The 26,720-nt window shown below is 40.5% G+C and overlaps 1 protein-coding gene across 4 annotated transcripts in view; it reads right to left on the bottom strand.

Annotated features, from left to right (window-relative positions):
• WDR7 (WD repeat domain 7) overlaps positions 1-26,720 on the bottom strand; it is a 654,984-nt gene that overhangs the window by 363,039 nt on the left and 265,225 nt on the right. For all 4 annotated transcript variants that reach the window (XM_082268937.1, XM_082268938.1, XM_082268939.1 and 1 more), the window contains one exon: positions 13,545-13,658. In XM_082268937.1, coding sequence (XP_082125063.1) covers positions 13,545-13,658 — 114 coding nt within the window. The remainder of the gene's footprint in view (positions 1-13,544; positions 13,659-26,720) is intronic.

Here is a 26,720-nt window from a genome sequence, read left to right as displayed (position 1 = left end):
AAAAAAAAATTATGAATAATCTACAATTAAGGTAGCATACCAGCAAAACAAACAAAGGAAAACCCATTTTAAGTAGACCAGATTCTACACTAAAGTAGCTCATGACAGAAAACAGATAATTCAAAGACTATATGATATAAATATTTAAAACCAAAGCCAGACATTCCCCCCATTCTCAACACATGAACTACGGTAGCATCAATTAAGCTGTTTTCCTGTAAACCGTTTCAGCTTTTTTTCCCCCCCTCCGTTTTTTTTTTTTTTCTACGTTCTACACCGAAATGCATTAATTCTTAAAAGGATTAATGTGAAAGTGATCCTTTTAAAAAATTATGTGGATGAAAAAAAAAAGCATTTTGGTAAACCTTCAGTCAGCCAGTAGAGATTCTTGTTGACCACGGCAGGCAGGCAATACTTTGCAAAAGAGATCAATGAATATTAGCTTTAGAAAAGACAAGATACAGAAAAGAGCCGCATCAGATTGAAGGTGGCCTTAAAATCGTCTCAATCAAGGCTGATTTTGTTCTTCCGACTGCCTCCCATCTGCTTGGTTTCTGTTAGGACTATTCATTTAAAAATAAATGTAATTAGCCTCAATTGATTTGGGGGGGTAGGATATGTTTGACGAGGAGGTTCTCCAGTCTATTTGATGAAACTGCACTTTAGTTACATTTTTGCTTGCCCTAACAACACAATGACAATCTTTGATGTTTAGGCATTTTAAAAAAGAAAAAAAAAAAGGAATGATATAAATACAATTATAGATAAGTGCATGACCATCTAGACAATACATGTTTTTATTCATTACTTAATTAAAAAAACAAAAAAAAAATAAATAAAACAGGCAAATGCTGAGATCTGCCACAATAATTTTGAAAAAATTTAAATTATTAATAAACTACACCCTATGGCTCAGCAGTGTTTTCGGAGTGTTCCTCTACCTACACAAAGCACCACTGCTTCAATTGCCAGACTACCACAGACCTTATATTAGTTGGACAGTGGTTTTGGATTGGTTGAGGGAAACACTACTAAAGTTCATAAACAATGCTGCAATATTTTATAGTAATAATTTTTATAGAATACGATTTGTGAATAGTCCTATTACATGAGAAATGTTATTGTATTAAAAATATCTCCTAAGGATCTGTCCTTTTGATGTATTTATGTTGTGCTGATGAAAAAATAAATAAAAAATCAATATATATTACATATTTTTTTTCTATTTATTTAATTTATTTTAACAAGCAAATCCTGTATTGTCAACTCGATTTTAATTTACTAGGCCAAACTAAATGTTATATTATTAAATATTTTAGTTAAGTTTAGAATTTTTTTAAATTGTATCATAATATGACAGGTAAAGCAAATAACATTGATTATTCCATGACAATGGCATCTGAAAGTGGGTGGGATATATTAGGCAGCATGTGAAAATGTTGTCCCTAAAATTGTTGTGTTGAAAGCAAAATAAATGGGAAAGTGTAAGGATTTGAGCAACATTTTATAAAGAGCCTAATTGTAATGGCTACATCACTGGGTCAGAAAAGCTCTAAAATTGCAACTCTTGTGGGATGATCCAAGTTGTCAGTGCTCAGGACCTACCAAAAGTCCAAGGATGAAAAACCGGCAAACCGGTGAAAGGCCATGGGCAGCTAAGGCTCACTGATGCATGTGGGGAGCGAAGGCTGGCCCATGTAGTCCGATCCAATGGAGCTCAAATAACTATAAAAGTTAAAGTGTTACTAAACCCACAACAGTAAAATCGGTCTGTATATGCAGTAAAGCAGGATTGTTATACTGTGGAACCTAAGGGTATATCCTCTGCATTGTGTAAAAAGGCTGTTTGATCCTGTCTTCTCTGATCCTCCCCTTCATCCACTGTCCCCAATATATTTCCTGATAATACAGAGCCAGGGGACAGGCTGCACATGCTCAGTTTGGTGTGTATTGCTAGAGTTTTTTTTTTTTTGGGGAGAGAGTATGTTAATAGCACAGGGCCAATCACTGTCCAGAATGAGGGTAATGGGTCCTGCATCCTTATAGGACAGCCAGTGCAGAATAAAAACTCCTCCTACAAGCAGTGGCAGCCCGTCCATTAGGGGGGCAGGGGCACCGCCCCCCCGCCTCCCCCAATCCATGTATCCAACCCCCTAATCTACATGCAGGGCGCTGGATGCATGGATTCCAATGAGGATTTTTTTTTTTTTTTAAGCACGTGATTCGAGCCAGTGGCTCTAATGGGCTTCAAAAAAAAAGGGTGGGCTCGGGGCGCAGAGCACTGCGCCCTGAGCCCACCCAGTTGTGTGACAATAGCAAATTAATATTTGCTATTGCCACACTGATTCTCCTCCCGGCCAATCAGGAAGCAGGTCCTAAAAACCGGTTTCTCAATTGGCCAAAGGAGAAGGCATCCTATTGGTGGAAGAGGAGGGAGGAGACGGCCGCCGAGAGGGGACATGGAGGAGACTGGGGGGGAATCCGTCGCCGCCTGTCAGTCCAGAGGAGCAAGGTAAGTGAACTTGCGCCCGGGGGGTATATGGTGTGGACTGAACTCTGGAGTGACGAGGGGTGGTCCTTAGCCAGATCCATCTGTCGCCCCCCCGATGGAGCACAAGCTGCCACTGCCTACAAGATTTAACCAGACACTCATAGAAGTCACAAGGCTGCCATATACTGCTGATGAAAAAAAGGCTTATGGCAGTTTATATTTACTAAAATAATGTTCTGTGTACTGTGAGAGACCAGATATAGTGAATACACGGTCCTGGTTTAGTAACACTTTAATGCTGTTTCTGATAGAAAGGTGTCAGGACATACAGTACATCACAGTGTAAGGGGTGCTGCGTAGCAAGCAGCAGATCAATCAAGGTGCCCATGCTGATCCACAAGAAGATATCAGATTTCAGGCAATCAATAGACATTTACTTTTTTCCACTTATTGATCAGAACAAAAAATATTAAATTACAACAGTCCAAAATAAGTAAATAAGTGAAGTTAAACATTAAGTTTACATATCCTTTGATATTTTTATTAAAGTGAATGTAAACCCTCACATATACCCAGTGAAGCGAACAGCCTCTGCAGTCTTCAGCTTTCTATACTGTTTAGAAAGTGAACATTGTGTCAGAATTTTTTCTTCCTGTTCCAGCACTGGGTGTGGAGTCTTGGCATACACTGTGTGACAGCTGATTGGACGAAAGGCACCCCCCCCCATGCAGAGGGAGGAAGAAACATGCAGAGCTATGCTGTCAACAGACCATCTCTCTGCTAATCTATCTCTATGCACCCACCCGACACAAATTTCCAGCTGCTTTTATCTCCTGTGTCGGAGCACTTGTCAGAAGTGATCATGCTGATAACAGAGGAACGGAGCAGCAGAAAGACACGGGACTTAGGGTTTTGGAGAGAGATAAGTAAACACTGCAAATATATGTGCCCAGGTCAAATTTCATAAATAGGGTTTACATACTTTTTAATGAGCAATTATAGGGAAAACATAATTTTACCTGAACTTAGGATCGAGCGGGGAAGAGCAACAGCCTATATAGAGATTGTATTGCTTTCTGAAAGGTAATGGTAGGAAATTTCCCCCAATATGAGCGCAGACAGTAAGAAACCTTCTCTCTCCAAATAGTGTGATGTCTTCCCTCCATTCTTGTTAGGATAATGGTCAACAGACAGAACAGCAAGTGAGACAACATGTTCCCAAAGAGGGTAAAGATGGCATTTTAGAAACTGCCAGATGATCTAACCCTTTTCTTTTTATCCAAATATAAAACAATTGAAACAAAAATGTGGCTGTGGTTGGGCTTCATTTACATATTCCTATAGACAGTTTCTATAGTCAGAATATAAATCAATATATACAAAGAGGTAGCACTCCATTTTAAATGCTGTATATTTCTAATTCCATACTTTCATCAGGGAAAAATAACATGCCTGTCAAACTCTTTATTACAATGCAAGGACAGCAAAGTATAGACGGTGTGGGGATGTGGATTTTGTGTGTAATCACACTTTGTCCAATCACAATCTCAGTTCCCTCTCCTTCCCAACTATATACCCTTCTATATATAACCAAAGCAATGAATCAAACACAATAACTTTAAACTCATCCTTCGGAATTAATAATCTGAGTTGCGCTACTGTATATAAACCAGTATATAAACTTTTTTCAATTGAATACAACCCTGACTTGTAGCTACTATTAAAATCATGTAAATTAAAATAAATAAATAAAGTGTGATAGATGCATATGCACACAAATGCAGATTATAATTTAAGAGTATTTTGAAAAAAAAAATAAAAATCAGGAGGAAAGAGAATTAAAATCCTAAGGGGAAATTACACCAACAGCATTGTTAGAAAATATTCATATTAACCGCTTGGCGACCGCCCGCCGCAGTTTTACATCATTTAACAGAAATCTAAGCAAGTCGCAATGAAACAGCAAAAAAGCAGTGGAGGAACCTTTTTCAAAGTTGCAACAATTTGAACAGTTTTATTGCCGGCAATGGGGTGCGAATTGCCATGGGATTTTGAACTGTCAAATCACACAGGTGTGAGCAAGGGCTTGACTCCGGAAAAAAAACAGGCCCATTCCATGTGTAGGCACCGCTGTTCTGTAGATTCATAGCTGTATATCTGCAGTGAGAGTTTATCTAAAGCACATGTGTCAAACACAAGGCCTGGGGGCCGAATCCGGCCCCCAGGGCCATTTCATGTGGCCCTTGCACCTCTCATGCAGCTGCAGCACCACTCTCATCACCGCTCCAACTTGTCTCAACAATTGACAGCAGAGAGGAGGACAGAACATAACTCCTCTGCCAGATCCTGTGCATCTCCATGCAGCCACGAAGAGGCTTGTCTCTAGCCCCCCCCACCCCCATCCCCATCTCAGCAGTCGCATCAAAGATCCCGCCGAACCTGTGCCTCTCTGTGCAGCCACAGCACCCACTCATCTCCTCCTCCCCTGGTCTCAGCATTTAGCAAACTCCAACAGCTGACTCCAGCCCTCCTCCAGACCCTGCACTAATTGCTTTCCAGCCCTGCCCCCAGCTTCTTCCCAGCAGTAGCACAAGGTAAGGGGGGTGCAGAAATTTGGAGTGAGATATGGTGATGTCACTGTGCAGCTCATTAATTTCCTCGCTGGAGAGGAAGCTTTAACTGAGAACCTTCAGTGCAAGTATCCTTCTGCTTCATTCATTCTGTGGATCTGGGTTTCCTTCACCTCTCCTGATAAATATTCCACCAGACATCAAATCACCAGTCAAGGAAATAATAGGGAAAAGAGCAGTTGCAGGGAATCTATAGGAAACGCTTGCTCTGGGTCACTGACTCAAAAAACTGAAGCCAGAAGGTCATAGTAAATGCATCATAAACAAATGCCTTTTTTTTTCTCTTCCTACAAAAATACGCTATACTCTTTTTTTTTTTTTTTTTTTTTCAGTTCTATTGATCACCCTTATTCTCTTTCCTGTCTGCCCATCATTGCTCAGTGTGGCATCCTGACGGTGATAGCAATGCATTGTGTGTCTGATTGGTCACTTTTAGCCTCCACCAGAAGTGCAGAACAGCAATTGGGAGAAACGAACAGAAAACATAAACCCCATAACCCCAAAACCCCATAACAGAAAATGCCTGAAAAAAGGCCTATATGGCCCAATGAATGCATTAACCACTTTACGACTGCTCACAGTAATATTACTGCGGCAGAGTGGCTCGTTATCGTCTGACGACGTAGTACTACGTCGTCAGACACTCCCCCTTCTGGGCGGCGCTTGCGCGCCGCCGGAGGCTCGCTCCCGCTGTTTTCATTCACAGCGGGAGTCGGGCCAGGGGAGGAGCAGCGGCGATCGCCGCTGCTCTTACCCGATCGTCGGGGATCGAGTCTGGAGATCCGCCCGCTGTGTGTAAACACAGCGGGCGGATCTCCATAGTGACAGGGAGTGACAGATCGGACTGTTCAGCATAGCTGGACATCCGATCTGTCCATGACTCACTCAGTCACCTCCCCCCACACATGTCAGTAAGCACCAGGCATACATTAACCCCTCCCTCTCCAATAAAATTAACCCCTTCCCTGCCAGTGTCATTTTTACAGTAACAGTGCATATATATAGCACTGATTACTGCAGTAATGTCACTGGTACCCCCAAAAGTGTCAAAAATGTCAGTCAAGGGTCCGATCTGTCCGCCGCAATGTCGCAGTCCCGCAAAAAAAAAATCGCAGATCGCCGCCATTACGCGTTAAAAAAAAAAAAAAACACCAAAAATGACAGAAATCTTTCCCTTTGTTAGTAAACGCAATAACTTTTGCGCAAAACAATCAAAATACGCTTATTGCGATTTTTTTTACCAAACACAGGTAGCAGAAAACAAATTGGCCAAAATTTTTTTAAAAAATTGGTTTTTACATCTTTTTTGGGGGGAATTTCATATAAAAAAATGTTAAAAATATTGTTATTTTTTCAAAATAAACGCTCTTTTTTTGTTTATAGCGCAAAAAGTAAAAATCGCACAGGTGATCAAATACCACCAAAAGAAAGCTCTGTTTGTGGGAAAAAAAGGACGTAAATTTCGTTTGGGTACGGCGTCGCACGACCGCGCAATTGTCAGTTGAAGTCGCACAGCGCCGAATCGCAAAAAGTGGCCTGGACGGAAGACAGCAAAATCCTCCGGTGGTAAAGTGGTTAATAATTAGGTATTCCCTTCATGAAAGCTACTTTTGGTTTCATATATTTGTCAAATGAAACACAAGACAAGTTTTTACATATTGCTTTTTAAAAACACTTTTCCAAACCGCATAGTTATTACATAACGGAGTGAAATTCAATCATGCAAATCTTTAAACTGTGTGATCAGGGCCTACACAATAAGATAAGATCCATCTGACAAACTGCAATACCGTGAGTATTTATCATGAGTACACCGAGGTTAACCACTTCAGCCCCGGAAGGTTTTACCCCTTAATGACCAGGCCATTTTTTTTTTTTATACGGCACTACGTGCTTGAACTGACAATTGTGCGGTTGTGCGATGCTGTACCCAAATAAAATTAATGTCCTTTTTCTCCCACAAATAGAATTTTCTTTTGGTGGTATTTGATCACCTCTGTGATTTTTATTTTTTGCGCTATAAACAAAAAAGGCTGAACATTTTGAAAAAAAATATATATTTTTTTTTACTTTCTGCTATAAAACATTCCCAATAAAAAAAATCTAAAAAATCTGATTTCTTTTCAGTTTAGGCCAAATTGTATTCTGCTACATATTTTTGTTAAAAAAAAAAATCCCAAAAAGCATATATATGAATTGATTTGTGCAAAAGTTATAGCATTTACAAACTATGGGATAGATTTATGGACATTTTTTTTTTAATTGTTTTTATTTGTAATGGAGGCGATCAGCAATTTTTAGTGGGATTGCGACATTGCAGTGGACAAATCTGACACAGTGACAGTTTTTGGGGACCAGTGACACGAATACAGTGCTAAATAATATGCACTGTTACTGTATAAATGGCACTGGCAGGGAAGGGGTTAAGTGTGCTCTTAAGGAGTGCTCTCTAACTGTAGGGGGAGGGGACTGACTGCAGTAAGAGAAAGATCTGTGTTCCTGATTACTAGGAATAAACGATCTCTCCCTTCCTGTCTGACAGAACAGCCATCTGCCTCGTTTACACTGGCAGCCAGCTGTTCTTTCAGTCTCATTGGCAATCGCGGGAGGCTGGCGGCGATCCCGGGTGCCGGTCCTGTGGACTGGCTGCCGCTGTGTCTAATCACAGCGGAAGCGCGGCTCTGGCGGCGCGCACCCCCTAGAGCATGGGTGTCCAACCTTTTGGCTTCTCTGGGCCACATTGAGTGTAGAGAAATTTTCTCGGGCCGCATATGAAATATATACTATAGTTAAGGTATATAAGTAATAAAATGCCACTGCGCCCCCCCCCCCCCGCACTAATTTAGCACAACTAGAGGATGAACAAATGAAATGGAATCAGTATACAGAGGTTTACTTCTTCTGAGAGATAATAAAGGAACACTCTAACCACCATGACCACTTCAATGATTTGAAGTGGTCATGGTGGTAGGAGTCAGAAACACTGCACATGCTCGCCGCCCCCCCCCCTCTCCTCTGAGGCAGCGTCTGCCTACCGTTCGTTGGAAGCTGCTGTGGCGGTGCCCCCCAACCTGACTTCCTTCCTCCGCAGCAACAAAAAAAATTGTCAGGGGGCAGGTTGGACATGCCTACCCTAGAGCCTTAAAACAAAATCACATACAAATACGTGATTTTGCGCTTAAGGACCACTCTGCCGCAGTATATGTAGGGTAGGCAGTCCTTAGGTGGTCAAGTTAGGTTTCAGTTAATGTTTCCTTACTATATCTCAAAGGTTTTGTTAGGTAAATCAGGTCCAATAGTGCAAAAGAAGTAAAATGCACTATAACAGGCTTGTTCTTACTAAAGCATCCATTTCGGTGCCCACCGAAGTGGGTAAAGTGGGGGGGGGGAGATGCAAAATAGATAGGGGAAGAGTTGTCTCTCCTGAGGATTAGGAAGGGATGGGGCCATGTAAGGGATGAAGAATGAAAAGACTCCTAAGAAGGGGGATTTAATTTTCAACTTTCCAAGGAGATGTGAAAATTTAGTATATTCCACTAATGAGGTCAAGAAGTTCCAGTAAAACCACATACACATTAAAGTCTTCCACAATACCCTGAATAGTGGTAAAGACATCTTCCATGAGTTTAAGGGCTCCAGCCTGGGTCAAAGTGCTGGAATGCAGAATTTAGCTGTATTTTCCAGTGTGCTAAACACTGAGCACCTATTTCTGGAACATCAATGCTGCCCCTTTTTAAAACTCCAAGAGCTGTGGGCATGCCCAGAAAATATGCAGGGATGCCTCTCCAAGCATCTTCTTTGAAATGTATTTACATTGTAAGCATAGCAGGTCAAACACACTCTTCTGATTAGTAAAGGGCAGGAGGAAAATGTCTCTGATGTCCCAAGTATCCAAACCAGAGTCCATTTTTATTGGCTTATCTTTTCTTCCTCATTTTAGATGCCTGCCAAAAAAAGCCTGCATGATGACATAATAATTTGGATAAATGGTTTATCAACTACAAAGTTGGTTAGTTCTAAACTACAAAAATATAAAATGTGTGGCTTGTGTGTGGGCAGGAGGGAAATATGAATAAAATGTGTCTTTCTTTTACTGTCTGTGCATATCCTGATCAATCTGGGGAAATACAGAAGTAGAGATACATAGGTAAGATATATTTTCTGCAGATTTGTAAAGTGGACTTACCATTATTTAAAATGTTACTAAACCCACAACAGTAAAATCAGTCTATATATGCAGTAAAGCATGCTTTTATACTCACTGTGGAACCTAAAGCGGTTAATCTTCTACATTGTGTAAAAAGGCTGTCTGATCCTGTATGCACAGATCCTCCTCTTCTTGCATTGTCCCCATAACATGTCTGGATAAGACAAAGTTTCTGGAGTCAGGCTGCACATGCTCAGTTTGGTGTGTATTGTTAGAGTGTTTTTTTTTTTTTTCTTGGGAGGGTGCATGTGATCAGCATAGGACCAATCAGCACTGCCCAGACAGATGGTCAGGGGGTCCTGTATCCTGATAGGACAGCCAGTGCAGTATGAAAACTCCTCCTACAAGCTTTAACCAGGCACTGATAGAAGTCACAAAACTGCTATATACTGCTGATGAGAAAGGCAATTTATATTTACTAAACCAATTGCATTTCCGGTACACAGCTCCAGCAGGTAATAAGGCCTAAACTGATAAAGAGGGCCCTCCGTAGAAGTCTGTTGATGACGAAACGCGTCAGTGCGTGGTCACCCCGGCAACAAGACGCTGAGCGGCTGCTTCAAGCGGCTGTGTGATCTTCTGGACGCTGACGAACGAAGGAGCGGTGAGATCATGGCAGCTGGTGTCTGTTGTTGCACATCGATGTATTGATTTGCTGTGCTATTTATAATTTTATGTGAGTGCATTGTAAGGGGAAGGGGGGGGGGGTGATTGAATAAAATCTTGAAATACTACCCTATGAGCCCTCCTTTTTCCCTGCATATGCTCTTCCTTATTACCTGCTGGAGCAATGTACCGCGGTATTACGCGGTGGATCCTCACACCCCTGTGAGCTTGAATGTGGACTGGCTGTTACATACTATTGGGAGGTGATTTGTGGATCGGCACTGAGCTTCGGATCTTCTCGAGCGGAGTATGGAATGTTTTTTTTAAAGGCACAGCACCTAATATTAGCTGGTGAGTGAGCATTACCTAAGGTGGGGTCACGTGGTGTGGTGAAGGCGCATGGTGTTCAACTACACTTCGTGGTGATTGGCCATCCTATCTTTGGATTTATGCTTCTCTTATGACTGTGTACTCACCAGTTTATACCTCTCCATAGGAGGTTATTTGCTATTTAGAGTATGTGTCTGACTCTTACAGGGTTTTTATAGGAGAAGTTACACACATCTTTTGTTCAATAACCGGGAAATGTTACGCTTACACGTTACTTAGTACTTAGACAAAAAAAAGAGAAAAATGCATCTTTGTTTCAATTTCCATAACAGCATAAAAAAAAAAAAAAAGAAGGATGCTGGTGACCCTTGACAAAAGAATATCATCACCAGAACCCCATCTATCATCTGGCTTCTCCGCTTCCCAGACAGAAAAGAAAAAAAAAAAACCTACACTTCCAGGGCCCACCTGAATTCACTATGACAAGGTTCCTTCACATGCAGCTCCAACGCTATGAAACCCAATCCTCACTTCCGTCTGCAAACCTACATCTCCACACTGATTAAGAATTTGAAAGATGAACTTGTTTATTCATGCCTTTGGGATTAACTACCTGCACAATATAGTTATAACATTTATCATGTTTTTTTAAAGTGCTAAGAATCCTCACACATAAAAAAATATTATAAAAATACCATTATTGAGTTATCATTACTTTCCATCTTCTATAAAGAGTGAAACCTAAACGTAGAAGAGAAGAGAACAGTTGAAATAATGATGACTTTGCAGCTGCCTAGGGACTTCATTAGACTACTGTAGGTTCTCTCTCTCCCACAGGAAAACTATTAAATCCTTTTAAGAAAAGAAGCTTGTTATAAAAAAAAAAAAATCTCAGCTACATTATAGCAAGGTAATATAGTTGACTAAAGAAAGGTTAAATATCTGACTCCCAAACTTAATTCAAAATATCCAAAACAGGATGTAAAGAACTTTTTTTTGCATTTCACGAAGTCAACATTTTTTAAAACAAAAATCAAAAAGTAGCTTCTCTTCCCAATGCTTTTTTTTTTTTTTAAATAAAACCTTTTTTTTCTTTTTTTTTAAATAAACGACTGATTCAAAGCATATCGATGGTCAAAATGTAAAATCATATATTCATTTCTACATTTCTAGCCTACTACTATAATTCTGAACAATCGACAATCGTGAACGCCTGTGTCAAATGCAAGGCTTGTGGGCCAAATCCGGGTCACCAGGCCATGTCATGTAGCCCTTACGACTCTGCTGCAGCTGCGACACAACCCTCAACTCCGCCTCCACCTTGCCTCAGCAGGTGGCAGCAAAGAGGACAGAATTCCTTCTACAGATCCAACACCTCTCTGAGAAGCCGCAGCACTCCCTCATCTCTGCCTCTCCTGGCCTCACCATTTAGAACACTCCAGCAGCTGACTCCAGCCCTTCTCTGGTCCCCCTCCAGACCCTGCACTTTGATTTCCAGCTCCATCCCACACTTCTTTCCGGCAGCAGCACAAGGTGGGGGGTGCACTGTGACGTAAGGGAGGGTGGGGGGACTTGACTTTTGACTTCTGATTTTGGGGGGGAATCTAGTCTTACAGATACAACCAGCCCTTTGAGGGCAACCATAATGCTGATGTGGCTTGCGATGAAATGGAGTTTGACACCCCTGATCTTTAAGTTTGTAAACTTAATTTGTGAAGATTCCCACACATTTCCTTCCATGAATTCTGTGACATGTATTTGCTATGCGCTGTAAGTAGGCACTGCTGTGTCACTTATTTCCCAGAGCCTGCCCTCAATTACAGAGGTGCTCAAATGAGAAGTCAGTACAGGAATCACTGCTTGCAGGAAGCAAGGTACAATTGGATATGCAGTCCTAAAAATGAAAAGCAAACAGCAAAGAAGAATTTGCAAAGCATGCAGGGAATCCAGGAAGTTGTGGAAGGAGACTGCCAGCAGACAGGCAGAACTCACAACATGAAAGGTAATAAGCTGTGGAAGGAGATGGCCAGCAGACAGGCAGAACTCATAACATGAAAGGTAATACGTTGTGGAAGAAGATGGCCAGCAGTCAGGAAGAACTCACAACATGAAAGGTAATAAGTTGTGGAAGGAGATGGCTAGCAGACAGGCAGAACTCACAACATGAAAAGTAATACGTTGTGGAAGAAGATGGGCAGCAGTCAGGAAGAACTCACAACATGAAAGGTAATAAGCTGTGGAAGGAGATGGCTAGCAGACAGGCAGAACTCACAACATGAAAGGTAATAAGTTGTGGAAGGAGAAGGCCAGCAGGCAGGCAGAACTCACAACATGAAAGTTAATAAGTTGTGGAAGAAGATGGGCAGCAGTCAGGAAGAACTCACAACATGAAAGGTAATAAGCTGTGGAAGGAGATGGCTAGCAGACATGCAGAACTCACAACATGAAAAGGTAATAAGTTGTGGAAGGAGATGGCTAGCAGACAGGCAGAACTCACAACATGAAAGGTAATAAGTTGTGGAAGGAGATGGCCAGCAGACAGGCAGAACTCACAACAAGAAAGGTAATACGTTGTGGAAGAAGATGGCCAGCAGTCAGGAAGAACTCACAACATGAAAGGTAATACGTTGTGGAAGAAGATGGCTAGCAGACAGGCAAAACTCGCAACATGAAAGGAAATGTTTCAAATAAGCTTATATTGGATTGTCAAATATAACTATTGTTTGTATGGCTCATATTATAAAATAAATAAAGTGAATGTTGGGACAATAGATGTCCCTTGATTTAAAGTGAAACACAAAAAACAGCGTTGTACATCACATAGTTAAATAATAAAAAAAAGAAAAAACAGCCTCTCCCTAGAATACTTACCCCATCTCTGGTGCTGTCCCCTCAAAGGAACTTAATTTACTGGTGATCCCTTTCCAGGTAAATTATAGCCAGTGTCATTTACCCAACTTTCTGTGAGTCCAGGCAGGAATGGGCACACAATATCGGACTGCGATCAATACGGAAGAGAGTGGCACTAACATTAGAACCCAGTAATTTAAAACCACCCAGTGCAGAGAGAACAGAGACCAAGGATACCTTGGCAATAGCCAGTAGACAGCCCAATGTAAACTAAAATTTTTAAAAAATATGGTTTAAACTTCCAGCAATTAACTTTTTAAGCATTTTCTTCCATTGATTACAAACGTAAGCTTTTCTAATCAAATACTGAAAAAAAAAAAAACTTCTCTGTAATAACTCAATTTGTAAAAACAAGGGAAAAAAATCCTACCTGCTGCAAGATCGTCATCCACAAGATCATGCTCTTCCTCTTGAACTTTAACCTCTGACCCTCCCGAGTCAGGGCTTGCGCTGCCAGTCTGAATAGACTCGGCTGTCACACCAGCTGAAACAGATTAAATTAAACATTTAAACGTATAAACAATCACAATAAAAGCAGCTGAAAAAGAATAAAAATATAAAAGCAAAAAAAAAAAAAACTGCTTTTTTTCCCCCTTTATTCCCGTTGTTAGCTTGAGTTTCCCGATACTGGAAATCTCTGAAGAGACAGCGAGTCTCAGTGGTCTGTACATGTATTATAAATGTAAGATCAGATGATTAGGTGTTTAAGATAAAACTCTTCCTGTACAGCAGCTGCTGCTCATACATTCTTAATACATAATACGTATAGAGCCTACATAGGGCTGCGGTGTATGCTACACACAAGCCTCAAAGTACACTCTGAGATTTTCCTTAGGGCCCATCTATAGCGGGAGACTCTTTTCTATAGAGGAAATGTCCCAAAGCTGGTTAGAAAACTCTGCTAAGTACGTTTTGAAACTACAATGGCAACACCATCATTATTTAAATGCTTTCTGTTCGAGAAATTTGCATCGATGCCCTAAACTGCAAGGAAATAAGAAATTTAAAACTGAACTTTAGGCTGAAATAATATAATATATAGGTTAACAGCTGTTCCATGCATACCTCCAAATACATGCTTTGTAGGATTTCACCATCTTGGCTGTAATAAGTCGGTAGTGGACATGAAATTTCTATGGCACATAGTTTGGACACTGGAGTCACCAGAATATAAAGTAAGAATGATGATATGATAGACATTTTGTCATATGTGGAAGCAGGGTTTTTTTTCAGCTGGAACTTAGTGGAACTCAGTTCCACCACCTCTGGCTCAGACCCTTGGCTTCCTGCTCACCACTATCACTCGTAAACACAGAAGTCCTGCTTCTGTATTTACAAGTGATAGCTTATCTCCCAGTGGCCCCCACTGAGTGCAGGATGGGGACAAGGGAGAAGCAGGTGCCCAGGGTGCATTGCGGATGCCGATACCCGCACTGGATGATCTCCCTGCAAATGAGAGAGGCGGAGCCACCTACAGTGTGCGGGGAAGTACCAGAGTCGGATGGGTGCTTTAACTTAATACAGCAACAAAAGTGGGATGTGGAAGATGGTGGAGCTTTTAAGGGGGGGGGGGGGGTTGCATGCAGAGGTTAGAGCTGAAGAGGGGTGAAAGTGAGATGTGGATGGGGGATGCAGAGGTGAGCATCTGTGGAAGAAGGCTGAACTCTATATTCTGTTTGTAGTGCATCCCTGAAATCTGCACGTAGCACACTCCCAAACACTGCACATAATGCACTCCTGGTATTTAATGCCCCTTTAAGACCCTCCCACTGTTAGTGACATTGGACCACACCCACTATTTGGTGCTGTTTGGAGGGTGTGTGGGGGGGGGGGGGGGGTCGTGGTTGAGTTCCTGATCCTATTTTCTGAGAAATAAAGCCCTGTGTGGAAGTGGTCTAAACCATCAATCATAATATGGTACAGTCTTCATTGGCTGATGCAGGATGGCATCACTTCTGCGCATGCGCAGTAGTTCGTTATCCCGGCACACTATGCCCATGCTGGTGCATATGCGCAGCTGGGTTTCCATACCGGAGAAGACAGCGAGCAGGCAGGTAGCTGTATTTTAATGCAAGAGAGACATTGCACATCCCTTTTGCATTAAAATACACCTACCTTCCTCCTCCCTGTTTTCACAGCTGAACTTTAGTTCTACTTTAAAGTGATTGTAAACCCCTGAAATAAAAAGAAAATAAGCAAAGCATATCCTTTTAGGCCTCATGCACACGGGACGTTTTTACAGCTGCTGTTTTTGGCGTCAGACGTTTTTTTCTGCAGCCAGTAAACTCCCCAGCATGTTATCCTATGTGTCCATGCACACATAGGCTGTTATCAGCAGTTTTTGACAGGGGGCGATTTCTGGCTGGAAAAAAAAACAGAACTAGCAGGTTTTAAGAGGTGTTTTTCAGCTGTAAAACTCTGATAAAAGCTTAAAAACTATGAAAAACGCAGCTATTCTGCATTTATCAACGTTTTTGAGCCATAAGATTTTGTGAGAATATAGTTTTGCTAAACAAAAAAGCTAAAAAATGCCGAAAAATGCTACTGCAAAAAAGCTGAAAAACTTCTTCTACAGCTACAGCTTTCTACTGACGTTTTGATAACGTCCAGTGTGCATTGGGCTTTATAGTTTGTACTAGCCTCAAACCAACGCACTTAGTGCGATTTCTCTTTCCTCTCTTATTCCTCTGCCAGATAGCAAGCAATTGTGCTGCAAGTTTGAAAATGACTTTTTAAGCTATTCCTAGACTTGCCCGGCTTCACAAGTTTGTTGCACATTTGCAGCAAGGCCGCATTGCATGGCTCCAGATCAACTTTCTTTGCAAACATTTTGCAAGTCTGCTGCAAGTTCTGGTTCAGTTATGTTGTGAAAAAGTCATCCTACCACAGGGGGTCACTGTGGCTGAATTTGTCAACTAGAACTGCTTCAAGTGCTCTGCAAGTGTACAACTTGTGTGTGAAAATGTGCAGCATTTAACAGACTTACAATTCAACATTGCCACACATTTGAGGCAAGTTATCCTTGCTATCTGGGCTGCTATCCACATGTGCTATTATGACAACAACAAAGCAATCCCTTGAGATAGCCCACTAACCCCCTCCAGCACACAGCAGGTGATTGACAATCTCAGCTGTGCCTGATTCCCTATGAGACTGTGTCCTTTCCCACCACTCAGGTCTCAGATTACACTATGCTGCGCAGTGTGTGACATCGGATCCCTGTCCCTACCTTCTGAAGCTGAGAAATGCTGTCCAAATCCTGTACTTTGAATGGCTGTAGAAGAAGAGAGTCCTGCAGATAAACAGGTACAACTTTTCTAAGTCCAGTTGTCATAGGGACAGAAAGTGAGGTGAAATCTTCTCAATAGGGGTACAGACAGCAAAACAAAAGTTACAGGGGTGTTAACCCTTCTCTATGCTATCCAAAAAATGTAAAAATTATTCTTTTGGCTAAAAAAAATAAAAAAAATGTACCTGTTCTGACTTACAAACAAATTCGGCTTAAGAACAAACCTACAGTCCCCATCTTGTTTGTAACCCGGGGACTGCCTGTATTGAGCAAAGGCTGTGATACTTATGTGCATGTGATTTACTTTGTTTTTATATTTAATAAATTTGCAAAGATTTCAAACAAACTTCTTTCACGTTATCATTATGGGGTATTGTTTGTAGAATTTTGAGGAAAATAAGGAATTTAATCCATTTTGGAATAAGGCTGTATCATAACAAAATGTGGAAAAAGTGAAGTGCTGTGAATGCTTTTCGGATGCACTGTATACCCATGTGTTAAAGTGTATTGTGATTTTTCTACAGGCTACTACAAAACAATAGTATTAAACCAGCCTTAAAACCAAGTCATCATTGGTGGCTCCTGTATAGCTAGCCTGGCAGATATCCTTTAACCTTCACTTTATTTATACAGCACCACAGGAGACGATTGGGCAATATAAATCCTTACCAAGAATACAAAGCTGACAAACGATAATAAAATAAAATAATATTCATGCTGATAATAATTAGAACATTGAACAAACAGAACACAAACCTGATGGTAATAATTGCCAGTTCACATTGAAATAAAGTCCCTAGTCAAGACAAAAAACATAAAAAGACCTCCAGAAGCACAGATTGCCATTTGTCTGTGTCCTCGGTGTTTAACGCCAATGTTCTTTTCCACTCCGCTATCACTCAGGAGGATGTATTGAATTTACAATAAAATAAAAAGAGGTGACCTCTGTAAAACCCGGGAGATCAACAATATCAGTCTTGGTTATGCACAAGTTAAATTGTTCTATCGCCACAGCAAGAAGAGGAGAAAAAAAAAAAAAATTCCAAACACGCTTTATTTTATTGGGATTGATCAGGATATGACCTGAGCCATTTCTACAAGACCGCAAAATTAATAATCATCATCAGCCTCTACATCCTCCCGAGTGGGGAACGGAGGGAAGACAAGGTGAGATTAATAGAAGACAATTACAGCAGGTTTAAATGTTTATTGCATGCTACAGCCAAGGGTGGTGTATGCAGCATTTGTTTTATCATTTCTGGATGACTACTAAACCTGGGGAAAAAATACCAACGAGCATCGTTTTGCATTAAAATTTTGTTTTTAAATTGCATTAAAATTTTGTTTTTAAATTGCATTAAAATTTAGTTTTTAAAACCTTAAAACTTTATTTTTAAGCATTGTATAGAGTATGAAAATAATTAAACATCAGTGGGTTTTTGTTTTGCTTTGTGTGCACTTTAGGCTGCATTCACACTTGAGCGTAGCGTTTTACCGCGTTTTTTAACCGCGGTTTTACATTGATTTTTACCGCGATTTTCAGGTGTTTTTTTCAGGCGTTTTTGGAGGCAGGCATTGACATCTATCAAAAAGGCTGGTAATCAGCCCAAAAAGAAGCTCATGTACTTTTTTCAGCTACAGGCGTTTTGCAAAACGCTCAGATGTGAACAGGGGCCATTTAAATGAATGGGGTTTTACTTGTTGGGCGTTTAGGAACGTTTTTTTTGAGTGTTTTTGGAGCTGAAAAACACTCAAAAACGCCCAGGTGTGAATGGAGCCTTAAGCCCCGTACACACGTACTGATCGTCGGCCGAAAAGCTTCGGCCGACGACCGATGTGCCGATTGTAGGCTTGTTAGTATGATGCCTCCGACAGCCCACAGCGCACATTCGGCCGAAAAGAATCTGTCATGCAAGCATTAAAATTTTTGTATGCCGACACCAGAGCGGCCGATTGTTCGCCAGTCAGTATAGATTTCGGCCGACAGACCGGAGATTTGCAAGAATGGGCATGCTCAGAAAAGGAAAAACACAGGGAAAGTTAACCATTACATGACATCACTTCTGCAGTCGGCTGTAGTCGGCGGACAAAATTCTTGTGCAGTCTTTTGCACTTTTCAACAGACACCGACAGCCCTGGACAAAAGACGGCCGATCGTTCGCCGACGATCGGTACGTGTGTATGGGGCTTTAGAGATTTCTCTTCATTCCTGTCCACAAGAGAGAAGAACATTTTAGGGTTCCCACTTCTACAAATGTCACCAGAACTTTCCCTTTACCTGTTCCAGTGACTAGAATTTTAGATCTACCACGATTTTCTATCCCAAAGACAATCCTTTCCAGTTATTTAATAGAAATAAGATACCCAGTAAAAATATAGAGAGCAATAAAAACCTGTTTTTTTTCTAAGCTGTTATAATAAAAGGTTTTAAAAAAACACCTAAACCAATTACATATTCATTAAAAAAAATATTTTTATATGGACTTGGTACAAACTACCGGAATAACTTGAGGTCGTAGACTTGTTGGTCTTGCAAAAAAAAAAAAAAAATGATAAAGCTGGACACAAAATTGGAATCATTTATAAAACACATGGGCATAATTATAAAAACCGGCTTGTGAATGTTTTTAAATGTACGTTCATATTTACAGTTCATTCCCCACAGATCTGCTAGTCACTGACAGCCAGAAAATGTCACAAAAATACCTGCTACTGCTCTTAAATGTTTTGGCTGGAGCTCTCCAGAGTGCTGAACTGGTATTTTTATTTCTTTTATAACAAGTGTAGCAACTGGATGGTAACATTTTTTTTTTTTTTTTTAATTTAAAAAAATGAATCTGTTTTATTTACCATCACATATGTAGAGTGAGGGTCTACCTAAGCAATATATTCTATATAACTTGTAGCAAATAAAGGAAAATACAATAAATTTTAAGTGAGCAAAGATTTTTGTCATTTTCGCACTATTAACCATAGATTTTAAATTATTTCATGATTGCGCTTGTGTGTGTAAGGTGCGTTATTTTTTTATTTTTTTTTTTTAAGGTAGAAATTTGTTAATTAGCCACTTGAGGCAGGGTAGATTAGCTACTACAATGACTTTGCCTAACACCAGCCACACAGAGAGTGCATTGTGTCTACTAATAACCTTACATTGTGAGCAGGAACAGTAAAGCACAAACACCGTGCTGGACTGCAAAGCCTACGCATGTAACAAACATATCTGATGGACCCCTGTACAAATTACATGTAGAAATAATAATCACAATAAAAATAAAAAAAAATAAAAGATATTGAAATTTTTATATTGCATGTAACAAATTTTCATGTATTCTAGAGGTCATTGTAGCCGTATCAATTGTCCATGTATTTTAAAAATAGGGTGATGCTTTTCCTTTAATTAGATTTAAGAGACAAGGAGGTTACCCCCAGTTGTTTGGGACTGTAAATGGCACTTAACACTGGGTCCTGTCCGGTTCTCACCACCAGCTGTACCTAGGAGTCTTCTGCGCCGAGGATGGTTTGTTCTTGCATGCAATCTTAAATTTGATGTAAATCCAGTCAATTTTTGTTTGGAATATGCATTTATTGTACAATTAATTTTTCTTCTTGTGTATAAATAAAAATTGTTTCCTTTTAATACTCTGGTGTATACTCTTTTCAGTGTTAAGTGGCATTTACAGTCCCAAACAACTGGGGGTACCCTCCTTGTCTCTACCTACTGGGATGATGGCCACCAACACTGGGTACTAGGTGATAAGATCCAATATCTCTCTTAATTATATTTAAACTCAACTGTAATCTATATGCTACCTTCTGGTTTTTATAAAAATAATACATATTTGGGTTAACAGAGTCTATTCTGGACATATTCAAAAATGCTATAAATGTCATAAACAGTGGTTATAGAAAAAAATCACCCCCTTTAAAATAATCACATTTAGTTGCTTTGCAGCCTGAAAAGACAGACAGACACGGTTTGTTTTTTGTTTTATCCAGCTGTATTTACTAGTGAAACTTATAACATCCAAGCGAAAGATAGAACAACACCATGTCAGAAAAAAAAAAATTCAAAAACAGAATCACTAAGTTGGAAAAAGGATCACCCCCCTTGTTTCAGTATTTTGTTGAACCACCTATTTGAGGCCTAATAATTGAATTTCAGTCTCATCTGACCATAACACCTTTTTCCATATGGCCTCAGTATCTTCAAGTAAAGTGGTCAGCACACAGCAAAAATGAGCACACAGTGGTTGAAGGAGAAAAACGTGAATGCCTTTGCATGGCCTAGTCAGAGCCCAGACTTAAACACCATTGAAAATCTGTGGAATGACTTGAAGACTGCAGTCCAGAAACGGTCACCATCAAATTTAACAGAACTTGAGGAGTTCTGCAAAGAAGAGTGGCCAAATATTGCAAAGCTTACATGTGCAAAGTTAGTAGAGACATATCCCAACAGATTAAAGGCTGGAATTAAAGCAAAATGTTCTAGTTGGGTCCATTTTCCAACTCTGTGATTCTGTGTTTTTTAATTTTTTCTGACATATTGGTGTTCTTTCTTTCACTTGGATGTTATGAGTTCCACTAGTAAATACAGCTGGATAAAAAAAAAACTGGGTATCTTCATTTCAGGCTGCAAAGCAACAAAGGGGGGTGATTCTTGTATATGCCCACTGTATATTGCCAATGCAATAAAAAGAATGATAAAACAATTTTAACAACTGATTTTGATTTAATTTAATTATTTTTTTGCAGCAGCATATATATTAGTTTTACCTTTGTAGTATCACAGTATTTATTGCTTTATAACATTTGTTCTTTTGGGGTCCATTCGCACTTAAACGTTCCGTTGCAGTGAGTTAATGCAGACATAATAACGTGCACTGCGTTTAAGCCCAACTCTGGGCAAGTAAACGATTATCCCTGGCAATAGGGCTGTGCCTGCACACTGCTAGGGTTTGTTGCTCATTTATGCCTGGGGCAAAATAAAAGGAGATTTACTCATATGATTCCTCCATTCCTTTCTGCACCCCAACATTGCTCCGGTCTAGGGTCCTGATGTCATCAAGCCTAGAGCAGGGTCCACATCCTGCACTGAACATGAGTGTGCCAAGGGACAGTGCACCGCCGGATGGTGGGGGAGACCCGTCTGCCAGGGGAGTGGAGGATCAGGTAAGTTTCTCCTCTTTCCTAAACAAAACAAGCTGTTTACCCTTGCAGTGTGGGCACAGTCCCCCTGCAAAGATTAATATTTTATTTGCCTGGAGTTGGGCTTCAAGGCAGCCCATTTATTATGAATAGGGTGTCACAATGGAAGAAAAAAAGGTGCATGACAACAAAATGCATTGCGGTGTGCTGCAGTGCATTGGGTTCTATTGTATAATGTATTAGGGTGCCATTCACAGTGAAACTTACCTCAATGCACCACACATAGAGCACATGTGTTGCCATGCATTTTAGCAATGCCCGTGTTACCACAACGCACAAGTGCGAATGAGCCCTTTAAAATGACGCTTCCTTTGTCGGCAATGCACAGCAAGAGGATTTTAGAGAAAAATAAGTATTCCGCTTCATGTATCTTTTTATTGATAAAGTGGGAAAGAGGGAAATTTTCTGTTAGGTATTATTCCCCTCTGACAGCCCTGGGGACATTTTCCCTCAACCCCTATTCTTATGACCCTATAAAAAAAAAAAAAAAACGAGCGGGGTGGTCTTTATAAGTACATGCGGGTGCAAACAACAATAAAACATTGTCAGAGGTTTCCACCCTTCCTCACTCTACTAAAAATGCTTTTTTTGTCTGTGTTCAAGTTGAAGGTATAAGAAAAGAAAGCGATGGCAAATCTCCCCAACAAGGCCACAGAAGCCCGAAAAAAAAAAAAAAATGGAAAAAAGAAAGACTATCCTTCCCATATCTATCCAAAATTAAATACAATTTGGCTAAAGCTGGGCATTAAGAGAAGGTTATATTTTTTTTGTACCATTGTATTTATTACCAGATATTGACATTCACTTGGCTGCATCTCCAACAAACTAAAAGAGGAAGATGAATTATTTTTCAAAATTGCTGGAGAGAACATTCAATGAAATAAAAAAATATACTTATATTATGAAAATATATATTATATAAAAATATATAATATATCAATACATACACACAGAGTAATGTACAATGTATTTACTCCTTTTAAGTAGAATTATAAAAAAAAAAAAAATACAATATATATATATATATATATATATATATATATATATATACACACACACATACATATATATATATATATATATATATATATACACATACATGAATACAAATGTGCACACACAGTGTGTGTGTGTATATATATATATATATATATATATATATATATATATATATATATATATATATACACACACACACACATACAGTAATATATATATATATATATATATATATATAGATTATTTTTTCATTCATTAGCTCTAGTGTATATATATTATACATACACACAGTATAAATATATATATATTAAATATAATTTATTTATATATTTTTCAACTTCTTTCTTTTGCGCTAGTTAATATATATATATTTTTTTCTATTGTTTTCATTCTTTTGCTCTAGTATATATATATATATATATATATATATATATATATATATATATATATATATATATATATGTGTATATATATATTTGTTTTTTTTTCTATTTTTTATTCTTTTGCTCTAGTGTATATATAAATATATATATATATATATATATATATATATATATACACACACACACACACACATACATACATACATACACACATACGGTATATATATTTCTATTATTTCAATTTTTTTCATTCTTTTGCTCTAGAATATATGTTATTTACAATATTTTTAGAGAATGTTGGCAATAGAACTATAGGTTCCTAGGAATACAGAGAAATGTCTTTTTAAAGAAGAGTGGAGCCTCCTCCTGTCTCGGAGGGAGGTGAATTTATAGGAAGAAGAGGTCTATGACCAGTGACTGGTAATGCTTCGCATTCCCTGCAATGCCTATGACAGACAGACTGACTGCCTCACATTAATTCACTTCACACCACTGCTATCGATCGGCAGGCTGTTCCTTGCTCCCTCTCCACACACTGCCTGTCTGGCTGCAGCATCCACACTAGCACATAATACACACAAAGGCCAGAGAGAGAGATAACCTTTTACTTCCCATTAAAGGCACAGTGAACATTTTCTGGACCACAATAAAAGGCTGCGGAGGAGGCAGAGAACAGTATTTACGATGCTGGGTTATACAAGTCGATTTACAGCACAGACTGGACAAAACTGGGATCCATCCCAGGGCGCCAATCAAGACTGAAACTGAACCAAATCTGTAACATAAAATGCCTCTAAGAGCCAGGGTATTATCTCATTCACACCCTGTACAGATCTGCAGTTCTTATAGAGGTTCTAAAGACTCGGAGATTTTACCCATCGTACATTCTATGCATGACGGTAAAACACCTTCTCTGACAGTTGCTGGAAATGTCAGGGACAAGAGGGGACTTTGCTGCACATTTTTTGGTCCTGCCTAAAAGTGGAGCACTTCTGAGAAGGAGGTGCATCATATCTCTTAAAATTGTCACCGATTACGCCCTACCAGAAGACCCCGCTCTTATTCTCCTACATATCCCTGATATTCCTGAGAAAACACAACATATCAGTTCTATAGCACTTATTTAAAGCGGAAGTACAGCCTAATACCTTCAATTCTCCCCTGCAAACATTAATGTGAGTGGAGTTCAGCCTTATGTGTTTTTCTAGCTTTATTCTGCAGTATTCAGAGCTGTCACATGACTTCAATTCCTCTTCCCGCTGAGTCCAAGAGTAGCAAGTGGGTGTGGTTACTGAAAGCCAGTGACATCACTTCCAGGGAGGGGCTGGCAGGGTACTGTAAATAGCTTCCCAAACACATCACAGCACCCTGTCTCAGTACTCCTCTCTTAAGTCCTCAGCCCTGATGCAAACAAAGAATGAAAGGGACAGGCTAAGTACAGTAAGGCTGGTGAGGAAAGGGCTAGATGCTGCTGGACACCCTCTAGCCAGGAAATAAACCAGTCTGTATCTGACTTGCTGCAGCTTCTTACCAGGGGTCAGAAAGGTGTCTGCACACGGACACTGGTGTTCGTGAGCAGTCCTTGCAGGGACCGCCGCGCCGCCACTGACTTTGTTGTCTCTGACTCACTTTGCAGAGTCTCAGATCAATCCCCGATGTGATCGTTGGAGGGCGGGTCCTCGGGCCTCCTTCAGCTTGGCTGCTCCCGCCTTACGCTCGGCTCTTGCTGGTACCACTCGCAAAGTGGAGTGGTGGTGGAGAGAGACCTGCGTGCACGGCTGCGCAGTGATCTCTCTGTGACTGACTCTGGGCCCTGGCTGGGGGAGGGACTGTCTGGACTGGAGAGAAATATATATTACAGTAGGTTACTAAATTATTTGCAGGGGGACTGAGGAGAGAGGCTGGAGAGAGCGTCTGGAGTATGGTAAGGTAAGAGAAGTAAAGTAAGAAGAAGTCACTAAGTAAGGGGGATCTATTTTATGGGGGGCCTGTTCTAAGGGGGATTTATATGGGAGGGGAACCCTGCCTGGACTGGTCTGCTCTAAGGGGGATCTATGGGGGACCTGCCTGCCCTTGCCTATGCTAAAGGGGATCTATTGGGGACAGTGGACCTGCCTGCCCTTGCCTGCTCTATAAGAGGATGTATAAATATGGGGGACCCTCACCCTGGCCTAGGCCTACTCTTAAGGGGGATCTATGGGGGGACCTGCCTCCCTTGCCTGCTCTAAAGGGGATGTATAAATATGGGGGACCCTCACCCTGGCCTGCTCTAAAGGGGGATCTGTGGGGGACCTGCCTGTGCTAAAGTAAGATCTATGGGGGACCTGCCTGCCCTTGCCTGCACTAAAAGGGGATCTATGGGGGACCTGCCTGCCCTTGCCTGCTCTAAAGGGGAATGTATAAATATGCGGGACCCTCAACCTGGCCTGCTCTAAAGGGGGATCTATGGGGGACCTGTCTGCCCATGCCTGTTCTAAAGGGGGATGTATAAATTTGGGGGGGCCTCATCCCGGTCTGCACTAAAGGGGGATCTATGGGGAACCTGTCTGCCCATGCCTGTTCTAAAGGGGAATGTATACATTTGGGGGGCCCTCATCCTGGCCTGTTTTAAAGGGGTATCTATGGGGGACCTGCCTGCACTAAAGCGGGATCTATGGGGGACCTGCCTGCTCTAAAGGGGGGTCCATATGGGGGACCTGCCCTACCCGAAAAATATAAAAATGTTGAAAATCTTTATACCAGTATACCACAAGCAGTCTTTATATAAATGTTATTTTAAACGTATTTGTACTTGTATAACTAAGCCAGAGAGTAGACAGTGCTTTTTTAATGGTTTTAATTTTAAATGTACCTTGGTGTCCTTCACTAAGGTCTGTGCTTTGGAAAATGTCCACCACAGCCTTGGTCCGTGCCTATCCCTGCTTCTTACACACAGCATGAGAAGGTCAAAAGATTGCCAAAGGATTTGTATTTTTGTCCAACCAGTGACATAAACCCTGTTGTGCCACAAAGCACAGTTCTGCCTGGCAGGGAGAGAACCTAATCTTTCTCTGCTGCAGTTTCACTTTTACAGGTCTCCTCTTTGCCCGCAACCTGTGACTGGGCAGCAACAGGGGAAGCAAAAGACTAATGAGCTCATCTGTCACTCTGCTTTATTCTCCTATCAGCATGCCCTCAGAGTGAACTGCAGCACACCTGACCGCCTCCATCTTCTGCTTCTCCTGCTGTAAGATCTGCTCTACAGGGTGATGCAAGAGGTTAATGCCAAGTCAAATTTAGATCTTTAGCCAAAATAAAGAAAAAAAAAAGGTTGCCTTAATGATCCTTTAAAATGCAATGAAGTATCCATGTAACTGCATTAATCCTTATATCAGCCTGAAGTTCATCTTTAAAAAAAGGGGTAAGATGTAATAGACAGAAATATTGCACAAAGAGAAGGCAAAATATACCGTATATTCCGGCGTATAAGACAACCCCCTAATTTTCCAGTTAAAAACGGAATTTTTGTAAAATCTTACCTGTAAAATTCCTTTCTCTGAGTCCTCCGACAGTCGCCGCCTCTTCATATTCGTCACATATGGGGGTATTAGACTTTGCTCCGAAGGAGTAGCTAGGCAACAGAATATGTTAACAATAAAGCTTTAACATATCCCACCCTCAAGGGGTG

Source organism: Pelophylax lessonae (assembly GCF_965119305.1).
Source record: "Pelophylax lessonae genome assembly, chromosome: 1".
Taxonomy (NCBI): domain Eukaryota; kingdom Metazoa; phylum Chordata; class Amphibia; order Anura; family Ranidae; genus Pelophylax; species Pelophylax lessonae.
The sequence above is the reverse complement of the archived record's forward strand: the minus strand, read 5'-3'. Positions and strand labels throughout refer to the sequence as shown.